At 27.0% G+C, this 26,867-nt stretch overlaps 1 protein-coding gene and 2 long non-coding RNA genes across 3 annotated transcripts; all 3 read left to right on the forward strand.

Annotated features, from left to right (window-relative positions):
* Window positions 1–2,986: 2,986 nt before the first annotated feature.
* LOC114414830 lies at window positions 2,987–3,610 on the forward strand. Its single transcript, XM_028379265.1, has one exon. It carries the CDS (start codon window positions 3,066–3,068, stop codon window positions 3,411–3,413), a length of 348 nt encoding a protein of 115 aa, XP_028235066.1. The 5' UTR covers window positions 2,987–3,065; the 3' UTR covers window positions 3,414–3,610.
* Window positions 3,611–15,140: 11,530 nt separating this feature from the next.
* Window positions 15,141–17,142, forward strand: LOC114414831. Its single transcript, XR_003667276.1, has 2 exons — window positions 15,141–15,703; window positions 16,794–17,142. It is a non-coding gene; the product is annotated as an uncharacterized LOC114414831 (long non-coding RNA).
* A 7,132-nt stretch (window positions 17,143–24,274) lies between these two features.
* LOC114413996 lies at window positions 24,275–25,528 on the forward strand. The gene is made up of 2 exons (XR_003667090.1): window positions 24,275–24,536; window positions 25,060–25,528. It is a non-coding gene; the product is annotated as an uncharacterized LOC114413996 (long non-coding RNA).
* Window positions 25,529–26,867: the final 1,339 nt, after the last annotated feature.

Genomic DNA, 26,867 nt, shown 5'->3' on the forward strand with positions numbered 1-26,867 from the left:
AACTAGTTATTATTTAAGTTTTGTCTAATTAGTAACAAATTTTTACACATTTTTTAATACTTGACATAATTTTCAAACAACAAAAATGAAATCAAGATATATCACAAAAAATTGCTTTGATTTAATTCAAATTGAATCAAATCATATAACACTTAATTTTCTTATTTTATTTAAACTAATTTTAAGTCAAAATTACAAAGTACCAATATGTGCACTTTGCAATCGTAGCAATTGTTTTCGGTTGCTGGGTCAACCATTAGCTAAACCACTCATACTACGTGTAGTGACTTGTCGCATACGCTTTCCATGTTAGAAACATTTTGGCATTTAGAACGTTAAGAATTTTCTGATAAGGATTATCAACTAAAAAATTATATAAAAAAATATTACCAACTAAAAAAAATACATGTAGCTCATCTTTGTTTGGTGAGTGCTCATCAAATTTTAAAATTGGAGTTCAATTTCTCATTTGATTTTCTACAGTAATTTCTTTTATTTCTTAAATCTTAATTAATTAAATTATTTTTTTATGATATCTTAAAAGAATGTATTAGATTTAGGATTCAATAGGATCAAAATAAAATAAATATATAAAAAATTGAAAATTATATCAATTATGAATTTTCTAAAATAAGATAATCGTATTTTTATTTTAAAACAGGAATAATAAAATTACATATAGACTAATTTTATTCTACCTGAGGATGTTTTGAGGAATTATATGATTATTGATTTTTTTTTAAAAATTATATTTAAACCTAAAAATTATTAAACACTTTTGACCTACGAAACTGGAAAATTCATTTTTGAAAATGGGCTTGTGAAAAAAAAAAAGGCTTTAACTATTTCCACTATCCTTTTTAGGGAGAGAGTTACAATTTTATGAAAGGTATTTGTTGGTTTTCAAAAAGGATGGGATTGTGATTTTGGATTCATGGTGTTCGGCTTTTATACGAGCGTGTTGGGATTTGTTTTTTTTTTGGGTTACTGTAATTGATTAGTCTATATGGGTGGTGTTTCTCGAAGACTATCAGAGACAATTTATATGTAATTTTTGACAAGCAAATTCTGTAAATCTTGTGAGTAAATTGATCCTCTTTGATAAACTTGTTTTGGGGTTATAATTGTGATTTAAAAAAATCCTGATTTTAAATCTTATAAATCTGTCAAAGTTTTTTTAAATCGTTAAATTTTTAATATATAAATTCATTAAAATAAAATCTTAATCGCAAAAATCTTTTAAAAAAATATGATAAATAGTACCCCAAATTTATAATTTTATTTATGTCAAAATAAACTTTTAAAATCTTAATTGAATATAGTTCTAAATTTTTCCTTGTTGCATCGTGGCCACAAGAAGCAAAGTTGGTGCAAGAAACATGATCGATTTTTCACTGTTGCCGGGTTTTCCTCAAATTTGCGTCATTGCTTCAGTTTCTCCTTTCAAAATGTATTGTGATCTCGAATTTCGATTTATTTGACATAAAAAGCTTTGAATTTTTTCTTGATCCTTTTGTAATTTTTTTGAATTTGATGCAAAAAGGTGCAAAACTTGTGTGCTTTAGGTTGTTTTCACGATTGTGGAGGGAAATGTGTTTGGATTGATGGAAGAGAGGGAAACTTGTGTGCAAAAAGGTGCAACAAGTATTCTTTGCATAAATTGGCATCAGAATCAATCTTCCAAGACTCAAGTCTCTCCACGACCATTTGTTGCATCCGGGGTGGAGAAGCCTTCTCTCATCGCCAACAGACTTATGGAGAGAGATGAAGGGGAGTGTTTTTATGTGATATTTTTGGAAAATAAAATTAAAAGGATTGTCTATTAGCAAATAAGGGAGGTGCAAATAGTAATATCCGAAAAAGAAGTCGCTTTATCTGTTGCTGCCGTGGGTTATTGAAAAAGGTTCGGAATTCGTGGCAGATAAATTATCTTACGGGGAATCCTTTGTCCGAGTCAACAGCAAAATCCTCAAGAATTTTAAAAGAGTACATCGTAGACAATGGAAAATTCTAAACTTGCAATTTATAATTTTAATCCTCATTTAATTTTTTATCAGCAATTTTAATCTTCATATTTTACAAAATTTACAAATTTGATCAAGTTATCAATTTTGTATATGTTTATCTTTTATTTTTTACATTTTAATTAATTAAATTATTTATTTTATGACACTTCAAATGAATAATATTAGATCTAAGGTTTAATTAGATTAAAATAAAATAAATATAAAATATATAAAATTATATGTTAACTCAAAATTATAATTTTTTAAAATATAAGAACTAGAATAAAAAAATCCAAAAATAAAAAATGTAGATAAAAATTTAAAGGAAAAAAAATAATAAACATAATTAAAAGAAACATATTAAGATAGAAAGAGAGAAAAAAAAAAGTAAAACTAATAAACATAATTAGAACAAAAAAAAGTCCTATTTGTTTTTTATATGAAAGAGTAAAAGATAAGGCATAAGAGATTATATAACAGAAAATAAAAATAAAATGAATAGAAAGTAAAAAAAAATGAAGTATTAGTAGTTTAATATTTCTTTCGAACCTATATATAAGTAAAAAATAATAATTATAAGTATAAATATAAATAAATAGTAATTAATTTTTATCTTGATAATATTTCTATTATGTCTTTCGTTTAATAAAATTTTATTTCTCAAATTATTTATTCCTATTATACAAGTAGTACTATAAAATGTATTTTAAAAATAGTTTTTAAATTAAATATTATTAACTGGATTACATAAATAATAATCAATCTTGCAATTTTGGATTCCCCCCAAAACACGGCACCTAACAATGAATATATCAATTCTCCCTATGGAATTTAATTTAATAGTAGTAGAAGTAGACAAAGCTACAATAAAAATTGAAAGTAAAACTAAGCCTGCCAAATCTCCTAAGGTCTTTGTTGGACCCCACGCCACCACTGTCCCTCATATTTTGATCATCTTTCTAATAAAAGAAGAAAAAAAAACGGTCAAGGGTTGAAAAGAGAGATAATAGATAACCCCTTTGGGTCTTTCATTCTTCTTTCCTTTCTGCCCAATTTCCCATGGAGGAGTTTCAAAGATCAAGGTCTTATGCAAATGGGCAAATGATGCAGATAGAGAGCTACTATGGAGCCCCTAGGCCTTATGATCTCAGTCTCAGAACTTATAGTGCTTCCTATGCTCAAACTCATATGGGTCCTAATAGGGACTTGAAGTTGAAGAAAGGAAAAAGCATTTCTGCAGGGTCTTCTTTCTCTAAGTCTTGGAGCTTGGCTGATCCTGAGATTCGGAGGAAAAAGAGGATTGCTAGCTATAAAATGTATTCTGTGGAAGGAAAGATCAAAGGGTCCTTCAGAAAGAGCTTCAGGTGGCTTAAGAACAAGTACTCCCATGTGGTTTATGGCTGGTAGTGGTTTAATTAATTGCTACTTGTATTTAGATTTCTGGTTTTTACATATGTGAGATGTGTTTATGAGAAGAATTGTAGATTAATCATTGATGGGTTATGATCGGTTTACTTGAGTTCATCAAAGGTTGTCTATATGTGAAATATTTCGTTGCTTATTATTGGGTACTGAAATTAAAATTATATTTATTTTGTTGTTCATGTTTTTTTTTTAAAACTTGTTGAAGGGTCTGAAGGATTAAATCATGCGTAGTAAGTGAGGCTTTTGTTATTTGCATTTACGCAATCATGTCTTCAATTATTATCATTATTTGGTTGCAAACAACCCTCTACTTTAAAACAGAATTAGTTTTGCAACAAATAGCTTCAAGAGAATTTACTTACATATATGTTTCCCCTAAATGTTTGGTTCTAACTTTTAATCTATCATTTTTGATATTTTTAATTCTAAGTCGAATTTTAATATGTTTTTTTTAAATTATCAATAATTAAAAATAGTAACATATCACAATATAAATTATTTATAATAAATTTAAAATATAATTTATTAGTTCACAAATATTATTTATTATAATTTTATTTATGTAAAATAAACATTTATAATGTGCATGCTAAAATACTAGTTAAGAATGTGTGTCATTTTAGTTTTTCAATTTTTATTGAGTAATTTTTATTAAAAAAATATTCTTTTGATTTTTCAATTATTAAAATCATTAAATTTTTTTTATATAAATAATTAGATATTATGATGAATCTGTGATATAAATTATTTTGAAAGTTTTAAAAGTAAATATTTAGTCAAATTTTGATAATAAAAAAAATAAAAGATTTAGTAGGACGTGAGGTTAAAATTTGAAAATGAGGAAAAATTGTAAAAAATAAATGGAGATGAAATTTAATATTTTGGTTATTACCAAATGCATTCTGTTAAGAGTAAATATTGAATGCCACTAAAAAAAGAGTAAATAGTGTATGTTAATAATTTAATTTTTTACACTAATATTTAATAATAAATTACTATGTACAATTTTTTCTCATGTTAGTTATCCTAAAAATTGTAGTAATAATAAATTTTAATTAATGAATGATATAAAAAAATTATATCATTGCTTTATAGAAATTAAAATCTTGCGTAACTTTTTTTTGTCATAGATCGGTCTACCGTAAATGTCCAAATGTAGTGTGCGACTACTACCCAAGTAAGTGTAGAATCGGATTGATTAATTTTTTTTATTCGTAAAAATTAAATATAAAAATATATAATAACTGTTCAACCAAGAAAAGACAAAAAAAATTGTTTAATCAGATCTCTTTGACTGATAAAATAATTTATTTCAATGAACATATTTTAGAATAAATATAAAATCATTGTTATTTATAAAAAATTCTAAAAATTAATTTAAGATATGATTTTTGCATAATACTAAATATATGCCGTTAAAAAGATACATATTTTAAAAAATGCGATTATATCCCATGAAAATTAATCAATATTATAATGATTAGCTCAAAAAGATCCAAATTTTTAAAATTATATTGAGCTTTATAGAGTCAAAAACTTTAATTATGATGATTATTTAAAATAGAAAAACTTTACAATTTATTATATAAAAAATAATTGTTAATAATTAAAATGCACTATGCCTTGTATTTAAGGATTTTTTTTTAAAATAATCTTATATTTTTAAGAACAGAGGAGAAAGTATATCATAAAAAATAGAAAAATTATTGATAAATACCTAATATGCTAACAATACCTAGTGAGAGAGAAAGAAAAGTAAAAATGTTATAGGTAATGAGATTTGAGATATGAAGAGATAAATAAGAGATATTGATTAGATATATATAAAAAAAGAACATAAGTATCCATGTATTTCTGATTTTTTTTAATTTTTATTTGAAAACTTTGATTATAGAAAAATAAATCAAATATTAAGTTGTATATCGATAAATTATTGGTCCAAATAGTAGTGGGTTAAAGTAAATATAAAAAAAAACATTGTTAAGTAGTTTAAGACTATCACGTCATTCATGATTCCGACCAATAATCATAATAAGTGAATAATAATTATTGTATTATTCATTGATCTAAAGGATTTTAATTAATTTAAAATATTAAATTATCTATATGTCACATGATTATTGATTAGGACCATAGATAATATGATAGTTCAAATCACTTAATAATTTTTTGATTAAGAGAGAAGAACTAATAAAGATAGATAATTAGATTTTCCGATAAAGAGTAATTATCAACAAAGTTTGTAAGTATTTTATACCAATAATAGGATATAATAAAAAGAAATATTATGTTATACAAAACATTCGTTCAAATTCATTTTAATAAATGTTGGATTTTTTTCTTATAAATAAATAGTTTTATTTGGCCATCCCTGATTTTTTTTTCATTGAATCCGTCCTGTAGCATTACTCGTAAAGAATAAGAGAAGGCACAGGGTTAAAAAAAAATAAAAATAAAACTTTTTCATTCACAAATCTCTGGTTTTTAGAAGATGGCTTTGTCATTCATCTAACTACGTCGCTGTCGAATATCAAAAACCACAGTCTCGGTACAACTCATCAAAACTACTTCTTATGGACATTATTATATTATTTGGATAAGATTGTTTTTTATTTTGTTTCACTAGAAGCCTTTATGATCAAACTACTGTGTCGTAATAATAGTAAAAAAATTATTCGGTAGTCTACCACTATCAGTGTTTATGATCTCAAACAATTTATGTATAGCATGTATTTGAGCTTTTTAGCTTCTGAAAAAAAAAACACTTAATTATATGTCATGTGATTATTAATTAAAAAAATAGGATAAGTTTGGTGCAGCTTAGAAGTTCGTGAGTCACAATGATGGGTGGGTGAATGGTGGCACAATGGTGGGTTTGAGGGTGCATTAAGTAATTATCCTCACATTTTTAAGTCTTAAGGTGGGAAAAATGGGGATTATATCGGGCCTACTAACAAAAAACATAAATTGGGCCCTCTTGCCATCTTAGGAAATTTCCGTTCACGTTTGTTTCTCACTCTTCACTTTTCAGTTTTTTACTTTTTTAGTCTTCTCCAATGAGGTTGTATTTTCATGGTTCACTATTTTTTCAGTTATTTTATTTTCTAGTCATGAAAGTTGCTCAAAGTGTTATCTTTGCTAAACAATTCATAAGGGTGATCAAGATTCCATCCAAACTGTTCCAAAGTTTCAACCTAATAAAGAAATTAACTATTAATTTAAAAATAAAAAAATACGTATTTTTTATTATTTAATTCCACCTTTATTCTTATGTTCAAGACAAAAATGTAAGCATTCTAAATTTATATTCTATACAAAAAATACTAAATTTATAATTTTTCTTATTTTTTTTATCAGACTACTATTTTAGCCTATTTAATTCAAAGGATAAATATTTATTTTTATATAATTAAATTTTATAATACATTTTAAAAAAATATAAATTATATTATAATTCAAATTATAATAAATTAATTTTTCTGAAAAATAGTAAAGTTTAGTTAAAAAAAAGGATAAGTTGAAAGAAATAATCCGTTAAAAAATTCAAATATATTAGAGTGAAAAAATATATTAAAAACGCTTTCATTTAAGAAATCTTCTTAAAAATACTCTTGTTGAAGAATAATTTATATAAAAAAAAACACTATTATTCAAGATAGTTATTCTAATTTATGTTACGAGAGGATAAATTGTAACCTTATTATGACCATTTTTTTAAAAAAAAGATTATTTTGATTTATTGCATACAATTTAATCAAGTTGTGTTTTTTGAAGAGATTTTATAGTTTGAATATTTTTTATATGTTTGACTTCGATCTTGTTTTATAAGTATTGTATCTTAAATGAAAAATTACCCATCAAAGAAAAAAAAGTATTGATTTAGTAGGTTGAAGGTTGAATAAGGTTTTGGAAATATTTAGTTTCAAACTGATCACCATTAATTATTTTAGCCCGATATGATTTTTCTCTGTTTTTTTAACAACTCGAATTGGATAAACTGGATCATATTTGGGTCAGGTTATGTTAGAAGATTGAGTTTATTAATAAACAATAAACAAAAAAAATATTGCTGGTCCAAATAGAATTATATATCTTAAATAATGTCTGAATTTTGTAGATAAAAAAATATGATTGAGAAAAAAATCTTATTATAGAAGATTAATTAGGTTTTCCGATCATCTAAAAATTTATTTAATAGATATTTCATTAAAAAAATGAAATTTCTCATCTAGTTTGCTTCAAGTGGCGTTGACTTGGACCCATGAGCACGCCTAAGTTAATTAAGAGGAAGTTCAAGCCAATTTGTCTCAGGTTCCATGTGTGTCTAAACTTGATACTCGAACCGGAATTATCGGATTTACAATTCCAAAATTCTAATTAAACTGATTATTTAAACTAATATAAAGTTCTTTAGTTTGGATCGGATAGACTTAGAGCTATGACTAGATTCAATACTAATTCTATTATAGTTAATGAACTTTCATTTGTTTGTTGCTAAAAACAAGATGTTGTCGCTTAAAAGAAATACATGAGTAAGAAGAATTAATTAATTTAATTTGGATGTGCTATTATTATTAAATCAATGTAGACCATGAGTAAGAATATAACATTTAGCTGAAGAACAAGGGAATAAACAACTTGGACATTTGGATCATACTACTATACTTGCTAGCTATCATGTTGTCTGTATGTCACAACTTATGATGATATCATTCATCGCACCCAGAAACGAGACAGGGAGAGAGCGCGTGGGTGGGGCATGCAAAAGTTTCATTGCATCTCCAAACAAAATCAGGTCCACCTTGCAGAAAATGTGAAAGAATTAAGTAGATTAAGGTGTATTCTTTTTGTACGTTAAGGTACTATTTCTTTATATAATATTGCCAACTTTGCTTATAAAAAACAAGTAGATTAAGGTTTAAGTTATGAAAAATAATTTTTAGTGTATATACATTCAAATGATGAATAAATCAATAGATATTAATCTTATCTTACTATCAAAATATTAAAAGTTGAATCTAATAATATAGCAATCGACGTTATATTTGAACTAACTAGTGATGATTATAAATGTACGTACCATAATAAAATAAAATAAAGATCTCATAGCTTCTAAACTTGTCTCAACTTTGGATTTTTAAACTTTCCCATATAGGCTAGGCATGGGATATACGCGACGTGATGCACAATATGACATGGGTTACAGTGATACGTGCTCACGCTTCACATTTGTAATGGAGATTAATTAGCTAGGTATATCTGATTGTTTTAGTATTTCAATTATATTAAAATTATGTATTTAAATATAGGTTAAAATATATTTTTCGTCTATTTATTTTTTAAAATTTATGATTTTAGTTTTCTTATTTTTTAATTGAGATAATTTGTCTTTTATTTTTAAAAAATTTGTAATTTTAATTTTCTTATTTTCTAATTGAGATATTACATCTCTTATTTTTTAAAAATTTATAATTTTAATTCTCTTGGTTAATTTAGTCTTGTTTACCCTATATTTTTTAATAAATTAAGTTTGTTAGTAATTAAATAATTTTAAAAAAATATTTGTCACGTATTTACAAAGTATATTAATCAATATTTGAAATAAATTAGACACAAAAATTAAAATTATTGATTTTTTAAAAGTAGAAAATTGAATATCTCAATTAAAAAATAAAAGATTAAAATCACGAACTTCTTAAAAGAGAAAAATAAAAAATTTCAATTAAAAAATAAAAAACTAAAAATGCACATTTTTTAGAAAATAAGAGAAAACCAACAAAGATTAACACAATAATAATTTATATCTCTTAATAAGTGATCAAGAATATACAGTACCATCTTTTTACAATTGAGTATCAAAATTAAGTTACCTAGAAACCCATTATTTTGCTTGTTGATATCCAACAAAAGAACTTAATGAACCCTCAATAAAATTTAAATATTTTCTAAGAGAAGGATAGGGGATTTTTAACTAATCGTCTAAGGTTTTAATTAAAGATTCAGTCTAATCAATCTAATCCATTTATGGAATTAAGTTAACTAAATATTATAATTATTAATATTTAAAAAAATCAAAAACAAAGAATCTAATTTAAGTTGTGAAAGGTGTAGGTGTATGTTTTGGTTAACATTTGCAATTTTTTTTGATTAAATTGGTTTTAAAGTAAAATAATTTATATTTAAATGTTTGTAGTTAAAAAGTAAGTTACAACTTACAATATATATATATTTCAATGCAAAATCTGCTTAAACTTATTTAAAACATAAAATAAAATCCTTAATATAAAATTAAACATGTGAATATTTATTTAAAATTATGTTAACTAACATTTAAACATGATTTTAGATCATTGTCCAACTTAAATGTAAAACATATTTACAATATAGTACTTTTATTTTTATTTTTAGCTTTTACTAGTATTGTTTTCTACTTTATTTTTAAATTTTAAATCTACTTGTTAATTAATTTAAGGTTAAATTATTTTTTTTAATTTAATCCTTTAATTTTTAAAAATAATTCAATTTGATTATTTCATCTTATGATGTTAGGACCTATGTGTTTTATGTATGACGATTTAAGATTACATAATGAGATTTTAAATTATCATAAAGTATAATTTTTTAATATTATGGACTAAATTTAAATGATAAAACTAAATTGAATTGTTAATTAAAGGAATAAATTGAAAAAAAACTAAAAGATATCAAATTAAGGGATAAAAATTTAATTTAACCATAATTTTTAAAGCTATTATTTGATTCTGCATTTCCATTTTCCCCACTGATCATCGGGCTTTTTCACTGTCCAAGTGTTGTGCTCGCAGTCCATGTACAATGTACATACATGGTCAGAAATATGCCAAACGTAGACCAAAAAGACCACTGCACACTACACTGCACAGGTTTAGTTGTTATATTACATGTGAGCAGACCTGAATTTTTTGTTATTTTGTGTCACATCTCGAAGTAAGATTCAATTTGATTTCTGCAACATTTTTTTATGGTTCAACACTTCAACTAGATGCCAATAAAGAATGATATAGTTGGTAAAAAATGAGCTTATATATATCATAAGAACATGAATTTAATTTTGTTTTTAATCAAAAAATTTATTAGTAAATAATTTATAAATATTTTATAAGTCTCATCAAATCTTAAAATTTATCCTGATTCTAATTAGTTATCCGAACACAACTCAAATAAACTTTTTTTAATAACAAAAAAAAAAAAAACAATTCAACTAGCTAAGCTTCCCGCAGGAATTAAGAGAGAGAAATGAGCATGGTCAAGAAAAAGCTCTCGGTAACCACTACCAAAAGAAATTATCATTGATCAGAAATTATTGTTTAAAAACAATTAGATTAGCCTTGTTTTTATTTAATAAAAAATATAACTATATATATATATATATATATATATATATATATATATATATATATATATATATTCAGAAAGATGTGTATATGATGTTAAGCTTTAACTAACATATGCATTAATTAACCCTCTAGACGGAACACAGAGAGGAATTGGCTGGCTGTTTCATCTTTAAATTATATATTCTTAATTTACCACCAAATGAAGAAAATGTGTATCTCATTCTAGTACAAGTCACACTTTTCAACCAACCATTCTCTTACTATTAACAAATAGAACAAAAGGAATAAAGTTGAACTTCTTTTTGTAAAGACTAAAAATAAGGGAAAGAAAGAAGAAAAAAAGAGAGCATAAAATAGTTAAAGATAGATCGAGGACAAAAATATATATATCCATCCACCTTCCCAAGCACACTAGGTTCTGCAATAGTGCAGAGGTGGGGATATATTGTTACACCACCGCCACACCCAGCCAATATATATCGGCGTGCACAGTTCACAGCAGTAAATTAAAAGATACTTATGAATATGTGATATGAAGCACATGGCTCCAAATTATGGTCACATGCATGAGTTGGCAACGCCCTCACACTTCAGCCCCACCATCTTAACCAAATAAAAAATTAAAAAGGAGAGATGGAAATGGAATTGACCCCATTAATTTCTGATAAGGCATGCAAGGGCCTTCACTGACTTGTTTCTGTTTGTTGGCCAGTTCCCAACACACTGGAGCGGTGTGTAGAGAGAGTATCGAATTCCAAAGGACGTGCACTGTGCACAGTAGTATTAGGATTATTAGGGTTTATCCCTTCAGATAGATTCAATGTCATCACCCCACCCACTACATATCTTAATGGAATCAAATCAGTCGCCCATTTGACCAGGCCAACCCCAACCACACGATGTGGGAATTCAACTAAATTCAACATTTATTTTAATGATGCCATCAATGCCGAAAAACAAACACATAAAAATATTACTCTTTTTTATTTATTTATAAAACTCAATTATTTAATTCATAAACAAATCATTAATTTAATTTATAACAATAAATATCTTACATTTTAGTAACTTTTTTAAAATGATCATTATCATTAATATTTTTTCTTTTCTACTTTTGTCAATATATTTTTTTTCTTTTAATTGTAAATATTTTTAGTCTAAAAATAATTGATGCAAAATACTATAAATTAATTCTTATATAAAAAAATAAATATAATTGTAAACTTGAGTTTTATAAATAGGATTTAAGAAAATAATAACAAGATAATTAAAATAAATATGTAATCAGTAAACCTTATGTAAAATAAGAGAAAAATATACACTTAATAGTTATTAAACTCATAAAATAATTAAAAGATTTGGATACTTATCATCCTAATTATAAATCGTTGAGATAAATATGTACATGTGTGTATATATGTTTTTGACTTTCAGTATAAAAATAATATAAGTCATGTACAGATGTACTAACCTATAAAAGTTGAACGTTAGCAATAATTTTATTGGTATAATATCTATAATTTAATGTAAATTATATTACTAATATAAATTACTTTGTATATTTATATTAATAATATGATGATTCGTTGTACTAATAATAGTGTTTACTTGTCATAGATTTATATATACTAATAAAAATGCTATATTTACTGTATATATAAATTTATATTATCTATATTAACAATTCAATTTCTATTAAAATAATATACTAACAAAACAAATATTTCTTCGGTCTTAAAATAAGTGTAATCCTAAATCTTTTACACAAAACAAGAAAATTAATAAAAGAAAAAGAGAGTAGCTAATAATTTTACAAAACTAATATTAATATTATATTAAAAATTAAATATACTTATTAAGAGCATTAGTGAAAAAAAATTATATTACATTAAAAAATTAAACGTAACACTTAATTTGAAAGATTTTTTTTTCTAAATATAATATTTATTTTGAGGGGAAAGAGTAATAAAAATAATTTTTTTTGCTATGTCACATTTTTTTGTGGTGTGTACGTATGTTTATATATGGTCATAGACATATCCCATTAGTCGGCCGAAAGTTGTATTGGTAGAAATCTGAAAGGATCAATGTAGAACGTGCTAGTCCAAAGGTTTACTTCTTTTATTTCCATTATCTTATATGGACAAAAAGTAAAAGAGAAGTGTTGGCGTTTTGCCGATGGCCAGTATTAAGATGCTTACATAATTGTTGTTGGTGAAGATCATATGCAAGTGGGCTTTCTTTATCCACAAAATATTTGGTTTCTCATTCCCTCATGTTTGTTGAAGCACCTGGAATTAACGAGCATGTACTAACATTATCCATTCTCTTCACTCCACCAAAAAGGGTTAAATTCTAGAAAACCTTACGTGGTCCTTCCTTATTGGGAAACCCTATATAGATATAAGTTTCCCCCTTGTGATATCCCATCACTTCATAGTTCATATCATCATTGGAAGTATAATAAATAGTGGATTTTTTATACTATATAGTTGGCTTAAATTTATATAGTATATAGGCTGGTATGTAGTCACGGCCGGCCTCAAGATCTGTATTTCATGCCCACAAGGTGTGAAACAGCCTTTGACTCAAGATCTGGTTGGCGCGTGATCAATCATCAATCTATATATGCAATCAATAATGACCATCATTCTTGGGGGTGTTGCCACTGTGCACTTAAATTTTCCATTAGTTATTTAGCAATTTATGTGAGACCCAATTTATAATTTGAGTTATATTATTTAAAAAATAATTTCTGTAACATTACCTTTTTCTTATCTCTATAAATTAACCATTTAATTACACACTTTTTTCCTCTTCTTCTGGCTTTTTCTTTGTTATAAAATTTTTTTTTGAATTTTTTTAGAGAATGTAACAGAGACACAATATATATGTCCAAGAATATAGAGTTTTTGTAACAAGAACACAAGAAATTTACACAGCAAAAATGATTGGTTTAGCTCCCTCGAATCGCGAGGTTCAATATGCGATGCATCCATATATAATAGCAGGGACAAAACAGCTGAACCAATCAAAGTGGTTAATATACAATTTATACATATAATAATATTAATTACATAATGTGGGAATTGTCAAAGGCATAACGTGCCTCAAACTCAAATCACACACTTGCTGCAATTGCTTCGAACATAAACGTTAATGACATCAATAATGTATGAACTAAAATAAGGCATAAAGCATATATACTTTAAACTGCTTTAGCGGGGCATTAGATCTTCGTGTTACCTTTTGTGTGTATGAGGCAATGTTGAGCACTAACTGGCCAATTAGTTCTTTAACGTAATTCCTTCTTTTGTTAAAGGAACCATTATAGTTCCATGTGTTGGGCTTCAATTCGATCTGCAGCATATTGTGTAAAAACAAGGGCACCGTGGATATTCCTTAAAAGATGGACAACAATAATACTACATTTAATTAGTTTTTGATGGGGATATTTCAGAGCAGGAACCATTCTATCTCAATGATCGACTTTCTCTCATTTACAAGAATCAATATAGACATTATTATTGTTATCTAAAAAGCGAATATATATATATATATATATATATATATATATATATATATATATGCTTAATTAGTTTTAATAAATTGCAGTACTGTTGATTGAAAAGTTTTGTACCGATATGAAATTGCTTCAAATCAAACGCTTATGTATGTATAATCTCTAAGATCGGGAATGTCGTAGACCAGGTTCAGATCCACCCATCTAAATGAGATGAAAACTATTCTTTCACCTCCTCCTTCAATAAGGACTATAAATTTTGTCTCCACTCTGCTCAATCCCTTACACATATACATTTTTATAAGCACTCACTCACTCACAAGAAAATTTCAAATCAAATGAAACAGCTTTTGTGTTAAATATAGAGGAAACATGGTTATAAATTGATTGTCTCCTCATATATTTAACACAAAAGATGTAATAGATTAACTTTTGATGCTTAAATACTTCTATATTTTTTATAAGCACTCACTCACAGTAGACATCTTATGATAAAAAATAAAAGATTTATCTTTAACTGAAAACACAAGAATTTTAATTTCTTCTAGATGCATATGTAGAGAATTGAAGATAGGGCATCAATTAAGGGATGCTGAATAGCGAGGATTGGAGGGTTAATAGATTTAGAATTACAAGATGCGTTGGTAACAACAATGAATAAATGGCCAAATGGGTTTTGGGCTAGTTGCATATGGGTGGCCGGAGAGATCATAATAAAGATAAAGTTTCAACACTAGCTTCTTTTTTATGCTTTCTCTTTTTTCTCTTCTGTAAAATGTTTAAAATATTTGAGAATGGCCAGTGGAAGATAAACTCACATTTATTCCTCACATACGTGATGCAAGCAAATTCTCTTTCAGGCTCTATATAAACCCCTTTATCTCCCTTCACCTCTTCACACAAACATCTCAAGTTTCTTATTTCTTCCTTTCATATATATTCAAAATTTCAAATCAAATGAAACAGCTTTTGTGTTAAATATAGAGGAAACATGGTTATAAATTGATTGTCTCCTCATAAGTCTTCTGAACCCTTTCAGAAATGAATTTAAGGGGAAGAACCACTCAACTACATATCAACACTTTCATTTATTTTGAGAAGGTTAAAGGCTAAGGGAGATGACAGAAGAGAGTGAGCACACATGGTATTTTCTTGCACGATGACGATTCATGCTTGAAGCTATGTGTGCTTACTCTCTATCTGTCATCCCATCACCATCTCTCAATCCTTTTCATTTTCTATTTATATACTTTTTTTTTGTATTTATTTTCTTGCTTTCCCTTTTGGTGCTTGGACTAACCCTAAGTAGCAGCTTGGGACCTCACTATAAGCAAAATAATATTCACATCAAATCGATCTCATACATATCACAGGTGTGTGCGTTTTTCAGATTGTTCTTAATTAGTTCTTGCAATCTTCTTAGCATGCTGACCTGCAGTACCTAGCTACTTCATCAAAAGCTTAACACCTGTCTCCGAGGCAGACATGTGCTTTGATGCAGATCTATTTTAACATTTATAATTATCTAACACTAATTGTTTGATCAATGTTGTACGTTATTCTCAGTCAACATATATACTTATGATGAGTAAGAGACCGAGTCTTGCTAATTAATTAATTATAGCATCTGGAAAACCTAGCTCGTCTTTTGATTCAATTCAGACAGTCAAGGAGCATGGTTTTTCTTTGATGATATTGCTTTGGGTATATATATATATATATATCCATCTTTAAAAGAGATAATGGAAAATCAGGTCGGGTATAGATTAAATTATATATATATAATCCTTAGGGTTTTTAAATTTTCAAGGTTAATCGGTTAAGAATACAATTGGATCAGCAAATTAAGCGATTTTATTATCTTTCAGATCACAGATTGCATTCTGATTGGAGCTTTTTCATTATATACTTAACTGCTATACTGAGTTAATTTATTTTTGTAAACAGACAATCTGAGTAGGAATATTTTGGATATTGAAAAGAAGATGAAATTAAGTAAAAATGTAAAATTAGAGCATCGACACGGAAATAAGCAAAGATTAATTGGCATGAATTTCTCTTAATCTCTTATACTAATTGGTTACATCCATTAGCTTTATTTGATTCATCAAAGTTGCAGGACAAAGTAATTAATTTGATGTAACAGTTGGGTATCCTTTCTACTCCCACTGATAATTTTTTCTTTTTTGCTAAAAAAAATGAGTGTGCTAACCAATATGCTTTATTTTATTGATTCAAAAATTAAAATGAGAGTTTAATATAAAAATTATAGGAAATCACAATTTTTTTATAAATAGTGTATAATTTTATGTCTTTCAATAAAAAGTTTTTTACTTTAATTCCTTATAGTGTTCTAATAGCACTAATAAGCATTCTATACACTCTAGGGTTATGAGATATAAGGTTTAATTTCAACTGCCAATACACTCTAGTTTGTTAAACTGTAAGTTTGCACACTTTCAGGTTTTGAAAATCTTGCCGGTATGCTATGGATACATATTGACCTGTGCGATACAGAATCAATATTGATGTTCTATTTTCTTTGTGCTTCTAAAGGGAAGCTCAGAAAGCACCTGATGTTCTATTTTCTTTGTGCTTTGAAGAGATCCTCGTGGGAAAGAAATGTGTACACTGATGAGATGACATGGATGCATAAATGTTTTCGTCTATGTTTGTTGCAGTTGTTCATAATAAATTAATTGGCATCAGATTGATACCAATTGTGTAGGGGATTTTGGGATCACCGTCGGATATATTGAGTACGTATCTAACTACTCTGGATCAATTTGAGAACAATATTTATCATGTGATACCTCAAACACTTGAATTCCATGGAAACCCTTAATTAAATTAAAACGATTCTCGATAACTAATCTGCGCACTAGATCACTCATTGAAAATGAAAGGGGGAGAACAAGCTCATGATTTATCAAGATTTGATGTGTCAGTTGATGTATACATTATCAACTTTGCCTAGCTTCTGATGTTTTATTGTATTTTTTTTCACTCTTATCAAAATACTAGTAATTTATAAACTTTCTTTTCCAAGGAAAGGAAGCTTCAAAAATCATTAAACAAAAGGAAAAAGAAAAAAAAAATATAAATAGCGTACAAAATTTACACGTCATGCAGTCCGATGTTTTAATGATACTGAAAAACAATGAAATAAAATAATCAAATGAAGATTTAATTAATATATATCATCTTTAAATTATAATAAATTATGTTTTGTGAATATTTAAATTGATTTTATATTTTTTAATCATATAAAAAATTAATGTAATTATTAATATAATTTTTCTATATAATTTTAAAAAAGTTCCCTTTAAATTTAATAGTGCATTACACGGATATTAAGCTGGTTATCTAAATAACCAACTTCCCGCCAATGTTCACAATTATTGTGTTGGTTATTAATAAAATACCAGGAAATTGTTGTGAAAATAATCATTTCCCCCAATTATAAAAACAAAATAAAAGTAATATATGCAATCACTGTATAAAACTCATTCATACTATCATTTAGTGCCAAATTGTATGTGTTGTGTGTGGTTTAATATTTTATCTTATTATTTAATTACAAATTACTGTTATCATAATTTCTAAAATAATTATTGTAAAAATTAATAAATTTATAATATATAATAGATTATGATTAGATGATAATATAAAATTATTTTACACCATTCATAACCTTTTTTCTCTTTCTATAATAACTATATATTCTCTTTCTATAATAACTATATATTAAAGCTTAAAAGCTCTAATAAAAATTATTTCTAAATAGTTAACAGATTAAAAACTGCATACATTAAATTTTAAAAAATCTGATTGATTACTATATTTTGATATTGACCTTATCTGCTTCACTTTTCACCTTAGGCAAGAATTTAATCAAATTATTAAACCAACTTTTCTAACGATTTTGCTAAGCAGACAAACAAATAAAATAAAAGAAAACTATTAAATTATATATTTCTCTATATTGGAAAGTATGGAAAGAAGGCATGCATCAAATGGTCCCAATCCATGCCCCGCCCTCCCACCTGCCATCACCCCAAAAAAAGAAGAAATATATATTTTTTAAAGTAGAATTATATTTGATTAGATACAGTATAAGGAACAATCACCAAGATTTCACAATCCCTTAGGTTGTGTTTGGATGCCTGTTGGGAAGACATACCGTTATGAGGGAAAACGTGAAAGGATAATTTTTTTATGCATTGAGTCAAATGCAAACGTCCATTAAACTCTAACAACATAAAACAAATAACACATGTAGTTGCTAATTGGTTAGTAAAAGCTCAAAGGAATCACTTGAATTAATATACAAGGCAGAACTTATGCCAGGTTAATTTCCTACATAATTACCATCAAGTTCTCAAATTAAATATGTAATTATTTTTTTTGAAAAAAAACCCTCAACATATTGCACATATATTTAATACTATTAGAAAGAAAATAATTCAAATGTCATCATTATTTTGATTCGAGAACTAACAACAATAATATAAGGAATATTTAATCTAAGTTTTATCCATTTCTTTATTAGATCAAACTTAGTATTATTTGAAGGAAAACAATTTTATGCTTGTCATTGAAAGATTAGTCCTTCACACGCAGTAAAGATAAATACTAAATGCAGTAATCTGTACCCGTTGCGAATATACAATGCTGCGGATATACGGAGTTATAGACCATGACCATTTTTTTTAAGGGCTTCTTTCTAGGTTTTCTATGACAAGAATAAAAAAATTTGAATTAAAGGCTTCAATTTGAGGGACGGATTCGGTGGAGTCTGTTGCTAGGGTGGTCCTTGTTTGAGAGGCTTCAGATGTATGAAAGTAGGTGGATTCGACTGGTTTAATCAGTTAATTTATTGGACAAATGTCACCATTAACGTTAGCATAACATGTTACCTCCTTCAATTCCTTGCACTCCACTAAGTCATGCCATGCTAAAAACAAAAAGAAAAGGGGTGGGGTGGGGTGGGGGAGATAATTAAATATAATTTTCTAGTGGTTATTCTGTTACTGTTTTGAAATATATTAGCCTTACAATAAGTCATTATAAGATTTGATAATAAAAAATAAGAAAAAAAATATAAGTTCAATTATTTTTATTAATAAAAAATTAATAATTAACAACTTGATAAAAAATAGTCTTATAATATCTTTTTTTATATTAGCTTTCTCCAAGAGTTACTCTTGGTGAGAACATATCATATGACACAAACAAACACATGAACAATAACAAGATAATTAAAATCCATACCTTTCCCACGTAGATTTAGAATTTTATTGGTTTAATCATTTAGACCTTTGTTGATTGATAGGTGGGAATTTTTAGGGACACTCAGCAACACAGTGAAAGGATTAAAATGTCCTTCACTTTTTCATGGATCGACGATCCATACGATCTGTATGAGTTTTTTGGATCAACAATCTTTATGAATTTTTTTTATACTGATTGTCAATCCGTATTGGACTTATGGATTCCCAATTCATACGTGGTCCATAAGATTTTTTTTATGTTTTTTTCAAAAATACAATTTAAAATTAATGGTCCAGGCAAGGATCAAATTTATATCTTCTACATTATTAATAGAACACTTAAACCAACTGAACTAATAAACATATTATGTAATAAATAAATAGTTTCGCTATATATAATACTAAAATTTCTAATTTATATTTAATGTAAATGTAAATTTACATAATAAATTTTGTGGTGATTATTTTTTATCTAATAATTTATTTATTTGCATATATAAATTATAAATAAAAATCATAGGTTTAATAAGTATTTGCATATGTAAAAAAATATCAAATTTATTTAATTGTCAATTTTTATAAAAAAAACATCTAAATACATCATTCAATTAAATATCATGTTTATTTAATTTTTAATCATTATAATAAACATCTAAATAAATCATTCAATTAAATATCAAATTTGTTTAATTATTAAATTTTGTAAATAAATTAAATGAATAAAAAATTTCTAAAAAAATAATTTTTAAAATTTTTTACTATCATGATAGTATATAAACTAGGTCGTTAAGGCTCTACTTTTGTGGGGTTTCAGAAATTTTGTAAACAATTTTTAAAAAATTAGTAATTAAGAGTTGATACTAAATTAAAGATATTTTTGTAAAAATGTATTACTTTATTTTCAAACAATATATATTTTAAAATTTTAGATGTCTTTCAAATATAATTCACACCATTAGTAGTTGATTATTAGATTTAATGGGTATTGCTTTTTTTTATAAAAAAAACTAATTTTTAATAGTTGATTTTGCATTATAAAGTACAAAATTACTAAATTTTAAACAGATTTAAAAAATATATTTTATATATTGAAAAACTCATTATATAATTTTTGGGTCTATTATATATAACAACACTATTTATTTATAACATAATGTGTCAATTAGCTCAGTTGGTTTGAACGTTATATTAATAATGAAGGAGACACAAGTTCAATCCTTGGACCATTAATTTTCATATTGGGCCTATGGATTCCCAATCCGTAAAAAAAATCTCATGAATCGTCGATCCGTGAAAAAGTGAAGGACATTTTAGTCCTTTTATTGTGTTGCTAGGTGTTCGAGTAAAAATACTAGGTGCTCCTAGAAATTCCCTTAATAGGTTTGGTTTTTATATAAAATAAAACTCAGCCCAATAGATTATCAAATATTTTGGAGCCCATATAATTATGTGATTCATATGTATTACCTCTACACTCATAAGTAAAATTAGTTAATTTTTGTACTAATTAAGAAATTTAATTAATATTATTTAATTTTATCATTCATATTTAAACAAATAAGTTTTTGTTTGTACAGTGTCCTTCAGCGAAACTTGAATCAAGAATAAAAGAATCATTAGAAATAAAATCTAAATTAATTAAAAAAGTATCATTAAATAAGACAAAAATAATTAAATTTATTTATAGTTAAGTACATCTGAGCTAGCCTTGACTTTGGCTCAAAATGACACATCTAATTAATATGGATAATGTTGAGTATCAGCCAATTTTTAGATCTTTATTGTGAAGCCGAATGCAATGCTAGATATTGTTCTTGATTCTACCGGAAAACATTAATTCTACTAGAAAGTTTCATTTTGTACTGAATTACTTTATTGTTCATTGAGTATTTAATTACTAATTTAATTTTTTACTCGTAACTCATTAATTGTACATTTTATATAAGTTAAAAGTTGTAACAATTGTGGATACCATTTTGTTTTGTTTTAGCTTTTAGTTTTGAATTTAATGGTTTTTTTTTTGTAAAGAAATTTAATGGTTTAACTCAAAATAATTGTAATGGTTTAATTGTTTAAATTTAATTATTTTTTTATTCATATGTAATTTGGGCCTTAGCAAAAGCAAAAAATATTTGAATGAGTCCAAAGCAGTATATCTCAAAAAAGATAATAAAAGTGAAAAATCAGGGAAAAAATAAAGACAAAAAAAAAAGGCTTCTGCTACTTGCCCTTCAATTGACTAAGTATACCTCTCTCTCTCTCTTTTCTTATATATTTTTCATTATAAAAAATATCCTTTTGTATATACGTTCATTATTCTTTAAACCTTATTTTTGCACCCTCCACCTTCATTATTCTTTAAAGCTTACTTTTGCACCCATCTTTGATTATTCTTTAAACTCTAATTTGTAATTCATCTTCATTATTCCCTGAACCTTTTACATGTATTTTCTCCCCCTTTTTTTCCTTCTCTACAAAAAAACAATAGAATTTCATAGTAATTTCATTTCCTATATTGAACACGACGTTTTCATTAAACTTGATATTAATACCATGTGTTTTCCTTCAATGTGAAGTTGTGCATATTCCATCAACCCTGTATGTACTACCATGCATTACGTTTTTGTTAATAAGGGCATGTTTGTTTCTCTACTCAGATTTTTATTTTAAAAACTGTTTTGAAAGACAATTTTGCAGTGTTTGTCACTCAATTTCTAATATAAAATTTAATATGTTTTGAAAACTATTTGTAATTTAACAATGAGAAGTGAATGCAGAGACAATACTGTTGCCGCTAGAAAAAATATGTATAGTTTAATTGCCATGCAACAATACTGTCGCAGGAGTTTTGTCAAGTACCAGTCTGCATGTCAGTACAAATAAAAGTGGCGTCCAACCTTTTTCTTGGCTTTCATTCATCAAACAAGTTTTTGAATTTTTAGAAACAGAAAACTGTTTTTAAAAAACAGAAAACAAGCATAGCCTACATATTTCACAGGCAATGATGCAAGCCGTTGTAACGCAATTTTTTTGCCACAAAATAATCGCAAGGGTGGAAACACAAACACTCCACACGAGAAGTCCTGTTTTTTTCTCAAATAACACATTTCACCAACAATAGAATACCCAATGAAGAAGAATAACAAGACCAAAAAAGGGTGCATGAATTGAGAGAGAAGAAGCACCGGAAGCGTAAAAATAGTAATAGGGATAGGCAAAGTCATGCGGCGCAGAGATTACCGTAGGTTGTGGCCGTGCCAAGCCTGAAGGTGGCGTGTTGTAGGACTTGAAAGGTGGTGGTGGTAATTGTGACTTCGGAGGAGGCGGTGACAAATAAGATAGTGGTGGAGAATGTGGAGCTGAAGGTGAAGTTGGAGGATGTGGTGGTGTTATTAGCATTGGAGGGGGGGGGGGGTGAACAAATTACAGGACACGTGGCACAATCGCTGATGCAGAAAAGACCACTTGAAGGATCTTCTGCCTTGTACTCCGATGATGTCACCGTGGCAAACAGAACCAGCCCCATGAACCAAGCTTTTAAGATCCATAAAAACAAGCTTTTGATAAACTTGGTGTCATTCATTTGGACTGAAGTAGGAGGAGCTCGGAGAAACCCAGAAGGTGTGTTCATGGCCTAAGTATACTAGTAGTGAATTTTGTGATGTGGAAACCAGAGCAACTTTTGTGGAACTAACAAAGGTGAGGACCAGCTGGCTACTTCCTGTAGTGCGAATGTTGTTTTTCATGGAAGCTTGATTTCAGAATCTTACATGCCTAAATGTATTTAAGGACTTGTCCAACTTATCCCAAATTAATGGAGTTAAAACAATCTGGTGCTATTTTTTTCCTTGGGATAAATTAGACAATATCTTGTATTAAAACAAAGAATATGATGTAGGTGCATTAAAAGTTTTTTATTTTTATAAAAAAAATTCATTTTAATTCTTTGACTAGTACTCTAGGAAAAAAATACTTGTCACTAACATTTTTCATAAGGTAGTAAGGTACGGTTTCACTATTAAGTGTCCTTAATGAATTCGTTAGAAATTAACAAATAAAGATAATTTATTAAATCTTTTTTTTGAGGGTTTGATGAAAACCATTGCAGAGGTGCATTTATAATACTTTCTCATAAAAGAAAATTGTTTTTAATTCTTTAGTGTATATTTTAAAGACACTTTATTAGTGTTTTTCATAGACTAAGTCTTCTTCACGAATGTTGTAACAACACTAATTAATAAATTAGTAAATATTTTTTTATATTAAAAATCACAAGAGAGATATTAATTAATATATAATATTTTCTTATAGCAAATTTTTTACTTTTAATTCTTTAATCATTATCCAAAAAGTGTGCATGCTCCAATTTTCTTAATGGTAAGTAACGTTCAATTAAGTGTTTTACCATCAGAATACTCACTTTTTTCTGCCAAAATATAAGAACTGGTTGCTTAAAATGACAAAATGGATCCGACTTATATAAAAACATAAGAAAAAATGAAATGAAATATTAGTTGTATATTGATATTACATTGAAACTAAACTCAAAATAATTACTCTTTTTTTTATATTTTAATCTGTTGACAAACAGGGACACGACATCATGATAAAATCATAAAGTCTGAAGTCCACAATTTTCTGAATCCACCACCGCAAAGAAATCATGCCTGCTAAAAAATTCAACCAATTTTAATTTGGCTTCATATTTGCCGCCTATTGGACCTCCTTGTTACATTTGGTCATTTGTAGTTACTATTTTAATCATTTTCTCATTTAGATATCATGAATATAACAAGAGTTAAGGGGATCCATAAGTCATAACTCATTACCACAGGATAATGACAAAAATACACCAGCCGAAGCGACAAAAATCTTATTATATCATTGTTGTAAGGACTTTGGACAATGTGATTTGCTTCTTTTCATTTGCATGGTAAGGGAATCCAAAGCAATGCTTCTTTAGCTATCTCTCTCTTTTTCTTATACCAAGCTCCATGTATAATTCATCTATTTATGTTGATCTTCTTATACTTTTCTTTGCAAGAGGAAATTCTAAGCTTCCTTTTCACTTAAAGTTTGCAAATTCTTATAAAGTTGAGTATGATGTAAGGTGTGACATTATGACAACACATGAATGAACTTCCTGCACATCATTGTTTGTGAAAGGAAATTTATAGAGAATTTACACAATTGACCTGCTTCATTTTTTATTTCTTTTTGCTTCATGGATTCGTTTTCTGAATCTTGATGCTCTTAGTCTGTCATCTTCAATCTTTAACAGCTGCGATATTCCTTTCTTGGGGTAGCTTTAAATTCCCCAGCACCATCCTTGGATATTAGCTCCTAAGTTGCTCAAAATCATATCAATAATTACAATTGTTAGGAAGAAAAAATATTTCCAATTGGAAAGTATTCTAGAAACCATGTATTGATGGCTTGATTTTGACTCCTTTCAGTTGAATAATTTGAATTGCATGGATTACATGATGATTGTTTTCTTCATGATGAGTAAGTCCGTACACGAACCAAGATTGCTAGATCCCATAGCGCGTCTGAGTCAGAGTATTGACTTCTTGTAGGTGTGGGAGGGCGTGTGGGAGGGCGTGTGATCGTATTATCACAACTAAGAAAAGCATGATCATTGTTCAAAGTCAATTCAAGTTCGCTTAACCTGTTAAGCTCTGGCATGACAACTGTTACAGGGTTTGGCCTGTCCTTCTTGGTGAGTTCTGCATACTTCAATGCTAATTTGGCAAGTGATAGAGGTGATAGTTATATAAAAGTATTTTGATTTATTGAATAAGTTTGTGTAACTTTATTGAATTAGTAAAAATTTTCTTCAATAGTGTGTGAAGATTTTATATTTATTGAGAGTGATATATGTTGTTATCAACTCTTTCATCGAGTAGAACTTTAAAGAATAAATTCTCTCTTACTTTTTAGGTTTAAAATTGGCATCTGGTGTATTTTGTCTTATTTATAATATTTAAGAGATATAAATTTGAGTCATTTTTCAAACAAAATAAAATATTTAAAATAATTTTATGTCTCTTTATTTTTATAAAATAAAAAATTATCTGATATTTTGTTGTAAGAAATTCGTGCTATAAGACAAAGATAATTCATAAATCACATAATTAATTATTATAATTAATCACATTCTTGATATGTAACAATAGAATATTATTCTTATTTTATGGATAATTTTTCACATTTATAAAATAATACTTTTCATTTTTATATTAATTATATTTTTTGTGCTAGCAAAAAAGTAATATTATTTCACTAAAATATTTATTTGATTAAATTAAATTCTCTAATTTAATTATCAAATAAATTATTTTCTTTTACCACTCGTTTGTGTGTAATCACGTAGGTTCACTCCGATAGTAAATTAATTTACTAATCAAGGTCAGCGTCTAACAACACTTCTAATGTTTGGATAACATGAAATGCCTTCAATAACCAATAGAAGAATAATGTAATATCTTCTTACATCGTTTATAGCTCAAGGTTAACTTAGAGTACAATATTATTGTCAAGTTCTAATAAGCTAACACATTTATTGTCTTGACCAATATAATGTCTTAATTCTATCATAAAGCTTATACTTATTACCTAGAGTTGATTCCTTCTTGATTAATCATTAATCCTATAAGTATTTAATCATATCCAATATTCATTAACTAGTGTCCTAAGACATTAGGTATCTAAAATTAAAATATAACAAATAACTTATTAATTACTATGATAATTTTAGGTTAAACTATTATATTTGTTCTTGAGAACTTTGTATTAATATATCAAGATAATATTTAATGATAACATCCATATATACATACATTATTTATATATGTAATTTAATTAATAAAATCTATGTAAAATGGTTACTTGGTAAGGAATAGAATAAAATTGCCAAGAAAGCGAACGGCTTTCTAGTTTCTACAATGAGACCAACAATGCTTGACTGTGTCAAAGTATGTTCCTCTTGTTCCACAAGCTATAACTCATTTTTTTATGCTATGATTGCTGTTGCTCGCTACATATATACAGTGTAAAAAAGCACCATATATGAGTCAAATAAACGCAATTAAAGTTTCAAATCAAATTTTACACGGTCATTAAGTGCGGTTGATCTGTCCATAGAACGTCTTCAAGAATGTTGAAAATTTTGCCCGAAGCAATGTATGTTGTATCTCTTTTTCTTTCATTCGTTCTCTTTTTGCTCTTCTTATTTTGTTTTTCTGAAATTAAGCCCGGTGAT

This window comes from Glycine soja, chromosome 6 (genome assembly GCF_004193775.1).
Source record: "Glycine soja cultivar W05 chromosome 6, ASM419377v2, whole genome shotgun sequence".
Taxonomy (NCBI): domain Eukaryota; kingdom Viridiplantae; phylum Streptophyta; class Magnoliopsida; order Fabales; family Fabaceae; genus Glycine; species Glycine soja.

What these genes read in the sequence shown, in the direction of transcription:
- LOC114414830 (XM_028379265.1), top strand. Translation starts at nt 3,066, where the DNA reads ATGGAGGAGTTTCAAAGATCAAGGTCTTATGCAAATGGGCAAATGATG.